We start from the raw sequence: 10,717 nt of genomic DNA on the forward strand, positions 1-10,717 counted from the left end.
GAAAGAAAATTAATTGCTTCCTCCCTCCCTGCTTCTATACCAGTTGGAACGGCCAGCACAGCGCCGAGAAACAGGGATTAGTGTTTGTGAATCCATAAAGGCTTAAATCAAATATGAAATATTTGAAAACAAATACGGGCATGAAAACACATACGTAAATAAAGCTTAAGAATCTGAATGTGCCGTTTGGATTAGACAGCAACATCAACCACTCATTCTCCCGTTGACATTGATAGAGACAGTGGACTGGACAACCCTTATTTGAATCCACACTGTGTCTTGCACACTTGCTGTACTTCTGTCTCCATCTTCTGGCAGTGAGAGTTGACTCATGAGTCTCAGTCAGTGGGAGTTATATACCGGCTTATTTTACTGACTCTATCTTAGAGGTAAATGTTTCTCATTTTTTGTGCGTGATCTCTCGATGTAAAAGTGAACATTTTCATGTTCAGTATTGGCTCTGTTGTTGTTTGCCATGAATTTAGATGTGGTGGACTCTGATGTCCTGGTCAATTCCTGTCTCTTTGAATAATAAATTCCAAACCTTCCTTTTTTTGTGTATTTCTAAAATGCTTGCACTGCCTGTGTAGGATTTTTTTTTCATACAGGTCACACTGTGTTTAGCCTGTGGGTTTACACACACGTCATCATCCCCGCGGGCATTTACAATGTCCGTCCCCCACCCGCCCCCTTGCACATCTGCATAGTAAACATTCTGCTGCGAGCGGTGCTCCTTCCATTCCTCTTCATTCTACATAGATTCTGCATGTAATCACAAAGTCAACAAGATAACACAACATTAGAATAAAAGCTGAACTCTACGCACATTACCAGCTAGTGCTGGGATCAAATCAGACATCATATCAATGTGTGTGATCCTCTATCAATATCAGTGTCTCGGAGCAGCTGATCATGTGTATGTAAACTCTAGTGTAGCGCTTTAGTCTCATCAGGAAACTATACGACTGAGCAGCTGCAGCCCCGCACCACAAACTAACCTTTTCTGGTTAAACCCTGAGCAGAACAGTCCTTTATTCCGGGTCTGTCTTTGCCTGCAGACACACTGATCAAGTTTTCTCAAAAGTGGGTAAATATTTTTGAGTAAATTGTGTGTTTTTCCTATTCAGTGAGTACTGATGAAGCTGAATATTGAACTGAAAGTGAAACAGAAAGAGCACCAGCTGCTGGCACTAATGGCCTTCAGATGATTTAATGATGCTTTCTCCTCACACAATGTTCTTTCTGTTAATAAGATGTTATCGGACATTGGTCCAGAGCTGAGTGATACAGCTGCATTCATTTTGCAGCAGGAATGCCAGTCTAACCACAGCATCATGGGTTCATTTTAGGCTTTGTGTGTGTGTGTGTGTGTGTGTGTGTGTGTGTGTGTGTGTGTGTGTGTGTGTGTGTGTGTGTGTGTGTGCAGTTTCATTGTTTGAATGAATTCTGAAAATGTCAAAACTACAGAGAAAACATTAAGAGAATGTCTTCACACTTTGTTCATTCTGATTTATGGAACATTTCAGATAGGATTTCAGGACTCGACATGCAAAACATGAACTAGCTTGAGGTTGAGCGGGGACACAGTGAAGTCTCGTACGTTCTCTCATGTCCTTGTCTTTCTTTGTCTTTTCTCTTCCACCCACATAAACAGTCAGGTCAGATTCAGCATGTTTTGGAAAATCATCTAAGTTCTGTCAGTCTCTTGTTACTCCGGTCTAGTCCGAACTGACCCTGTTCAATCACATGCTATAAGTGTGTGTGTGTGTGTCTCTTGTTACTTTCTGTCTTTCTATCTCTAAATGCACTCAAAATATTTGCGGGCTAAAAAGGATTCATGTTTACCCCATTTATCTATTTCATTTTTATATATGCATTTGTAACAAAAGAGTGTTTACTGTGTTTCAGTTGTGTATTTCTATAATCACGTTCCTCATGCCTTTGCCACACACCTAATTTCTTTTGTGGCAATAATTTCATTGTAAATAATAATCATTGTAAAGGTGAAGGACGGCACGGTGGTGCAGTGGTTAACGCTGTCACCTCACAGCAAGAAGGTTCCAGGTTCAAGTCCCGGCTCGGGCACAGGGTCTTTCTGTGTGGAGTCTCCATGTTCTCCCTGTACCTGTACCTGTGTGGGTTCTCTCTGGTACTCCAGCTTCCTCCCACAGTCCAAAGACCTCAAGAGGGGACGAGGCTGATTGATACTCTAAATTGACCGTAGGTGTGACTGTGAGTGTGAATGGTTGTCTGTCTCTATGTGTTGGCCCTGCAATGGACTGGCGACCTGTCCAGGGTGAACCCCACTCGCCCGTTGACGCTAGGATAGGCTCCAGCCCCCCCCCCCCCCCCCCCGTGACCCTTAATAGGAACAAGCGGAAGACAATGGATGGAAAGGTGAACCCTAGAGCTACACTATCTGTTGCCATTGGTCCAGTATTTTGTCTGTTGGATGCTCAGCAGGATTACTCAAAAACTACAGAGTCAATTTTGATTAAATTTAGTTGAGGTGTGAGGTGAGGGCCAAGAAAGAAGTCATAAGCTACAATTTTGGGGCCGATTGGTCATAGCACCACCCAGTGGAAATAGGAAATTACAAGGATTTCTTTTTTGGTTTTTGTTTTTAACGATTAAGTACTCCCCTAAGTGGGTCCACCAGATCCACCTTAAAAATTGTGAGTAACATCTTTAGACCTCAGTGCTGAGTTTCAAAGACTGACTTTTTGTTAGAGTGTTACTGTGGCGAAGCGGCCACATTAGACATTTCAACTTGGTGAACTCTTGGACTGTTAGATTTGAATCATCTCTTAGCTTGCAGCAACCTTTGCTCCAGGATAATCATCAACATGATTTGAGCATGGCATGACTTTGAGTGTTACTGCTCCAAACTGGAAGTTCTGCAGGCCATCCTCTGGGCTGTTTTGACATGGACAGCATGTCAATCACCTGCAGTCTGTTAGGGATGTGCACAGTTACGTTGAGTCTTCCAGTTGTCATGTTTCTTTGAAAAGAAGAGGAAAAATGGTTGTAATATTGTCTCTGTGTTCCTACACATGAAAAGTATTTTTGGTGATTCAACCTCCTCAAGGCAGCACACATAGAAATATTGCACACACTTCAAATACACACACACACACACACACACATGCATATTTATATACGGGGGATCACGGCAGAGTACAGTGTGACAAAAGAAAAGTTGGCAACCTGAGGGAGTGGAAAAGGAGAGAGATGTCTGTTTAAAGGAAATTGGACATGGCGTGGTGGTGAGGTAGAACAGGGAAGAACATGAACAGCATCCAGATCAGTTTAAGAATATGCAGTGAACTCCCAGAGGACTGTACAGCCACACTGCCAGATAGATAAAGGGTAGCATATACAACTTCCTTATGATGCATCCCCTTATGTTTTGTGTTTGCGTGTGTGTGTGTGCGCGCGAGCGCATCACTCTGATAACCCTTGCAATAAAATTGAATTTTCAACACATAATGGTGTTTTTAAAAAAAACAAAAAAACAATTTCAAGTTATCAGCTTATCCCCTGAGTGAAATCTTCTGACAGCATGAAACCTCTTTCTTTCATGAAGAAATTGCTCTTGTTTCTAGTGAGCATCAACAAATCTTGCTTTAATTGCTATTTTCAACTTTACAAATGTTTTCTCTTCTTCTGGCACACTTTTTAGATCAGAATTCTGACTGCTGCTGCTGCTGGAGGAGGCTACAGACCTGAAGAGGCTCAAGCTGCCACGCTTAACAGCACCTGCTCACGCCCCCGTCTGTCCATCAGTCTCTTCCCCTTTTCTCTCCCTCTTTATCTCTGCCCCTCTCTTTACTTCTGTGTATTTGTCTTCCTCCATGATCTGTCTTTGTCTCTGCCCTGCTCTCCTGCTCTCTTTCCCCCAACCGGTCTAAGCAGAAGGCCGTCCCCATTGAGCCCAGATCGGCTCCTCGTTCCTGCCTGTTAAAAGGAAGGATTTCATGGCCGCTGTTGCAGGATGTGCTTGCTCATGGAGAATTGCTGGGTATAGATTCACTGAAGGAGTGTGGTGCTACACCTGCTCTACTTGTAAAGTGTCAGATAACTTTTGTTGTGATTTGGCGCTATACAAATAAAACTGACTTGACCTGACTTGACACGTAACCTGGATGTGATCTCGTGTGAAGTTTGGTGGATTCCGCATGAAGGACATTTAAAATTACAGTTGTTGTTTTTTTTTGTTGCAACAGATGTTAAGCAAATGTTTGCCTCCATTGAAATGTGATTACACAGCCAACAATGTAGGATAAGTAACAGGATTTACAGGTAGGTCAAACAAGCACGACAGTATATCTTCAAAATTGAAACAGCAAATTTGCCAGAATACCTGTAAGTACTTCTCTGATTCATACACAGTTCAACTGGACAGTGATCACAGCGGGAGCAGGCAGGTGAACTAGTGACGCTGTCAAAGTTAAATTGTTCATTAATGTGTGCCAAATGGCAGTAATGAAGAGTATTTGTTTTCGTCCGTAGTTGATTTCAAACTTCTAGTTGCCTCAGTGCAGACGTGAGGGAGGAAAGGAGGCCAGAGACCTGCCTGGAGAGCAGAGATAGAGGGATAGAGGGGGAGGATCTGATGGTAGGTGGAGATCCAGTACACACTGATGTGGATTAGACTGGAGGCTCCAAGTTAATGGCCTTTATACACCAAGGTGCCAGAAAGGTTTTTCTCACTCAGCTTTAAATTTCCCTTTCTTTCTTTTTTTTCTTTGTCATACCTTGCACATGCAGCAGATCAGCTCTTTGAATGTGACAGTGCTACAAGAAAGTAGCAGCAGGCATAAGAATACGAAGCAAGTTGAATGAATGAATGATGTCATACAATTTCTATACAATTTTCTATATTTGATAAAGATTTGATGAATGGAATCAGGACTTGGGTTACTGGTTTTGACCCAGTCCCTCTGCCACTAATTAACTGACTTTAAATACTCAACAAATTCTTCTGGAAAACTGAAGGCGAACTCTTTTCATGGTGGGCTAATCCCAACATGACTTGGTTGATCTCTTTACTGATTAACCTATGACAAATGTAATAATCTTTTTTTTTAAATGCAATAATGTATAAACAGACAAAATAGATAATGAAGTTTTACATCCATGCGCATTATACACAGACCTCTGCCACAAAACATGAAGCCTGCTGTCCTGACAAGAACTCTGCCAAACACAAACGCGAAGTTAACACAAAGCAGGAAGACTAAATATGGACCTCTGATGACCCGATGGTTCACTAGAGGGAGGCAGAGCACCAGTGGAGAAGGAGCGAGGGCGTGACTTGATAGCACATTTCCTTGTTTACGACTCAAAGAACCAAGGCTGGAAGAGGCAGCGCTGTAGGATCCATGATTCTGTCTGTCTTTCTCTCTTGAAGTTAATAAAATCTCACGGGAATCATCAGATTTTTTTTCATCTTCAACCATCAACTGTTCCTCAGCTTACACAGGTACAGTCTGTCTGAACTATCTGCATTTATAATAGCAGCAATAAAAAAAAATACACTGACTATTATATATAAATATATATTTCTTGAAACACGTCTGCGAGGTATGCTCTGAATGCCAAACTGTTTTTTTTTCTGGCAGACAGTAATCCAGCTGTACTTTTATGCATTTGAACAAGTTTATTAGAACTACTGCAAGTTTCACTTTTGATCTTAGTGTTCCATGGGTGTGGATGCTTCTTAAAAACACTGCAATCCTGTCAGTGAAGAACCACATCGCTAACCTGAAGCCACTTCTTGTCTGACCAAGAACTGAACCCAGCAAAAGATTTACACAAAGCAAGACGAAACAATAAAACAAGTACTTAAGAGTGCGTGATAGTTCACCAGAGGGAGGCAAACTATCAGAGGAAAAGAGAGAGAGAGAGAGAGAGAGAGAGAAAGTGTGCGTAAGCTGCTAATTTGTTTTTGAGTCAAAGAATCTTGGATAAACAGGCTGCATCACATATGAGTGTCTATATCCCTGAATTAACAATGATGTGGATAATTACACCTTTTTCTATCCATACAGGTATAATACTTTTATTGTGTTTAAAAAAAAACACTGTCAAATGAGTGTAATCAGTAAGGTGTTCTCTAAAAATAATATTATTTAGTATACAATATCCAACTTAATGTTCATGAGAATCATGTTGTGTTCTAACTTTCATTTTCGATCTTAGTGGGTCACCATGTCAGCCACCAGCTGCTTGCTGTCTGAGGACCAGTTCCTGTGTTGCATCTGTCTGGATGTCTTTACTGATCCAGTCACTATACCATGTGGACATAACTTCTGTAAAACCTGCATCAGTCATCACTGGAATATAAACCAAGTTAAATGTCAGTGTCCCATGTGTAAGAAGACATTTAAAAGGAGACCACAGCTTCCTGTCAATACTTTCATTTCTGAGATGGCCTCTGAATTCAGACAGTCTGTGGAAAATAAAGGCATCAAGGACTTTAAGACACAAGTTGCCAAACCAGGGGAAGTCCCCTGTGACGTCTGCACGGCACCCAAGCTGAAGGCATTAAAGTCCTGCTTGACGTGTTTGGCCTCCTACTGCGGGATTCACCTAGATCCTCATCTGACTGCTAACAGATTACAAAAACATCAGCTGATTGATCCGGTGGAGAACATGGAGAGCAGGGTGTGTACAAAGCATAAAAAACCTCTGGAGCTGTTCTGCAGGACAGATCAGAAGAATGTGTGCTCGCACTGTAGCGTTTCAGACCATGTCACCCACAACATTGTTTCTGTGAAAGATGAATACGAAGCAAAGAAAGTCGAGCTTGAGCGGGCAGAGGCAGAAGTCCAGAAGATAATCCAGGACAGGCAGCTTAAGATCCAGCAGATTCAAAATTTAAAAAAGCACAGGAAGGAGGATGCAGAGAGAGAGATCTCCAACGGCGTTCGAATCTTTACTATTTTAATGCAAACAGCAGAGCGAAGCCTGAACGAGCTGATTGAGATGATCGAAGAGGAGCAGAAAATGACTGAGAAACGCGCAGATGGCTTCATCAGAGAAATACAACAAGAAATTTCTGCATTGGAAAAGAGATCTGCTGAGATGCAGCAGCTCTCATGCACTCAAGACCACCTTCACCTGCTCCAGAACAGCAGTCTACTAGACAATGCCCTACTCGCCAGGAACAGGATGGAGGTCAGCTTCCATCCACCACCTAACGAGGGGACTGTGATGGGAGCTGTGACTCAGCTGGAGGAGATATTCAAGACGGAGAAGAAGCAGCTGCTACACAAGTTCAAACTGAAGAGGGTCCAGCATTACGCAGTGGATGTTACTCTTGAACCTGACTCTGCTAATCCCTGGCTGGAGCTGTCTGATGATGCCAAACAGGTGAACTGTGGAAAAGTGAGGAAGGACCTGCCAGACAACCCTGAGAGATTCTCTCTTTACACCACTGTGTTAGCGCAGCAGAGCTTCTCCTCTGGAAGATTTTACTATGAGGTTGTGGTTTCGGGGAAGTCTGACTGGACTCTGGGAGTTGTTAAAGGGTCAGTCAACAGGAAGGGAATAATCCCAGTGAGTCCTCTGAATGGCTACTGGGCTGTGGGGTTGAGAAATGGGAATGAATACTTAAGTCTTACCAGCCCTGTTGTCGGTTTGAGTCTGAACTCAAGGCCTCAGACAGTGGGAGTCTTTGTAAGTTATGAAGATGGTCTGGTGTCCTTTTATGATGTGGATGCTGCAGTTCATCTCTACTCCTTCACTGGCTGCTCCTTCTCTGACAAACTCTATCCGTTCTTTAGTCCTGGTCTTCATCACGGTGACACAAATTCAGCTCCATTAATCATTTCTCCTGTTGATCACAGTGATTAGATCATTCTTTTGTGGTAAAAATATTGTTTTCATGTCTGACAAAAAAATTGAATGCTATCAAAGCTCAATTACAGCAAATTTGCCTTTCAAGTACATGCAAATAGGTGGTTTGCGCTCAGGCTATCATTAGCACCAAGCTTAATATACAGGGCTTCCTCTTTCTGCATCATGTCAGTCAGTGAGGAAGGGCAGAGAGAGAGAATGTCTTTGTGAGCTCAAGACTTCTATTAGTCAGCAGTTGGAAGGCACAGTGCATTCGTTAGGTACAGTATCACTTTCAGTTGCCATTAAATAAAACCAAAGTGTTAAACAAAGCAGCAAAGGAGCACTGATACACTGTTAGGTTACGCCAGACAACTGAATAGAAGCTCTAGATTTAAATCTGGTTTGGTTCATCACTCGCCATCACAGTCACTGTTTGTGGTTTCAACTTTTTTGACAAAAGAGAAACATGTGGTTGCAAAAGGAATGGAACATCTGACTGCTGCTGCAACGCCCCTTTTCCCTCACCCCTGCTCCTACCCACTCATGCCCACACATACGCCAAAGACTGCCTTGTGCATCAAGAGAAGATAAGAAAGACTATCACTGTCTGAAGAGTTGGGAATGACATCGATCGATGTGGGATGAAATTTCATGTGAAATGTTACTGTTATGTTACTTCAGTGAAGGCAAATATAAAGCCGCTGACAGCTGCTGTCACTGGACAAGCAGAACTTCATGCACTCTACATCAGCTGTAAAACTAGAGCTCACTCAGAGACACCGTATATTTTTACAACTGTGTGAAAATGACTATCCTATTACCATATCAGGTTCTTGCAATGATAGATTCTTCCTCGTCATATGCCCATCAGTAGCAAGGCAAAGCCAGTCTTTACAGTGATAACAGTGTTTATTTTTGAGAAGCTATGGTTGGGGCATTATTTATTCATTTAGTCATTCATGCCAGGTATTTTATGTGAACGAAAAGAGAGCAAGTGCTTTTCTTATTCTAGAGGAAAAAAAAAAACAGTTCAGCAAACCCACTTATATGTCAACTCCTCCCAAAAAAAACCTAACCTGTTCACTCACAGGATCAGCAGGTTATGAATGTTGTCTTCACTCGCTGTACTCGAAATGCACCAACTGACAAGAAGTAAGATGTACACTTTAGCCGGTCCTCACATCTTCAAAGGTTTGTTGGAAGGTCAAGACTTAGTTTTAAATTCAGGGTTAGAAATAGGTTATGGTTAGGATTAGGGTCGGGCAGTCAGTTAAGACGATTAAGTTTAGGGAAAGGGGCAAGGATGATGTCAAAGAAAGTCCTCACGAAGATATAAGTACAAGTTGTGTGTGTGTGTGTGTGCGTGTGTGTGTGTGCGTGTGTGTGCGCGCGCGCGCGCAATTCCACTTATCAGTACTGTATTTTCAAAGCATGTGTTTGTAATAGGATCATTCCAATAAAACTATCAGAATGGATGACTATGTCAGTGACTGTGGCGAGCAAAACTCTTCACAGTAAATCAAACAATGTTGCCACATCATTACAATCATTCATTTCCACCAAAGATGCTGTCAATGTCACAGAAATAACAAATGTGCAATATCTGGTGAGAATTTGCACTCAGGTGCAGGGGGGAAAAAACAAAATAGATCTGCACACTTTCATGCTCCCAGGAATTATTTGTTTTTAATTCTCGTTCACAAGGCAACATTTGAATCTGTAAGATCTTCATCAGGCAACAATCATCATCAACGACAACAACAAAATAATCATTCTGAGCTAAGATATCCAAATTTTGAATTAAGATGACGGAATTAGGATTCACCATCAAATGGGATATTCTTCTAAAACGAGAGGTTAAAAGGGAGCATATGCACTGAACATGGGATGTTTTGGTGCTTTTGTTCCTCTGAATCACTACCCAGCTTAACATTAGAAATAAGGCACTTAAATAGGAGCAACTTTACCCTTTACAGTCCCCTTAAAACTTCACACTGTGAGGTGACATTGCTAACCACTGCGCCACCATGCTAATGAAAGTGCATGATGTAAAATGAAAAAAACAAAAATACCAGACGTTAGCACCAGCACCACTCGTGATGCAGATCATGTTGGAGATATGAGACAAACACAAACGGTTATCAACATAACAGCTTTGAATTGGTTAAAAAAAAAAACCTGTACCAATGATTAGCTGAGGTTGTTCTGATTCCAACATGCACAAAACAAACAAGTTGTCTGCAAACTGAAACAGTTACAGAAAACATTGACCCAACATCACCATATTTATCTTATCAATCTAGTCCCTCCTTCCTCCCTCTATCTTTCCCCTCCTGCTCTCTGTCACTCCCTTCACCTTTCTCTCTCTCTTTTCACAAATGGTCTATGGTTCTCAGCCAGTGTCTAACCCTCCCAACTTGGCCCCACAACAATAGAAACAACAAACACAACCATATTCCTTGACACTCTTGACTACAACAGTCCTTTCACTACCGCTGTCTCAGCCTGACCTGCAGAACACAAGCCACCCGGAGGTGCTCCAACTCTCAACAATAATCTACCTTTTAAGAGCTCAAACTTTACAAAAGCGTCACTTATCACAGTGTAATGTTGGAAAAACAAACTGCCATGAACACCATATACTGTTGCAGTCGCATCACACTAACAAGTAATGAGTTATGTGCTCGTAGAGCTCCAGATCTAATTTTTTAACTAGACAAAAGCACATTAACGGTCATGTGTTTTTCAGTCCTCGCATAAGCAGTTTTGAATCAACATTAAAATGACAAGTGTTTGACTGTCACTTCTTAAAGAGCATCTTTCTACACTGAAATGATTTGATTACTCAGAGATGAGCAGAGCTGTATGTCTG

General features: G+C 41.9%; 1 protein-coding gene across 1 annotated transcript; it reads left to right on the top strand.

Moving 5' to 3' along the window:
• The first annotated feature begins 5,304 nt into the window (after positions 1-5,304).
• On the top strand, positions 5,305-9,363 carry LOC147261701 (E3 ubiquitin-protein ligase TRIM39-like). The gene is made up of 2 exons (XM_086203853.1): positions 5,305-5,485; positions 6,205-9,363. The coding sequence occupies exon 2, from the start codon at positions 6,214-6,216 to the stop codon at positions 7,858-7,860; it is 1,647 nt and encodes a 548-aa protein (XP_086059979.1). The 5' UTR covers positions 5,305-5,485; positions 6,205-6,213; the 3' UTR covers positions 7,861-9,363.
• The last annotated feature ends 1,354 nt before the right edge of the window (positions 9,364-10,717 follow it).

This window comes from Aulostomus chinensis, chromosome 5, assembly GCF_037954235.1.
Source record: "Aulostomus chinensis isolate RoL2024-O1b breed Wild chromosome 5, RoL_Achi_v1.0, whole genome shotgun sequence".
NCBI classification, from domain to species: domain Eukaryota; kingdom Metazoa; phylum Chordata; class Actinopteri; order Syngnathiformes; family Aulostomidae; genus Aulostomus; species Aulostomus chinensis.

Bases quoted from the DNA above. Each gene is read 5' to 3' on its own strand.
- LOC147261701 (XM_086203853.1), top strand. From the start codon at position 6,214: ATGTCAGCCACCAGCTGCTTGCTGTCTGAGGACCAGTTCCTGTGTTGC.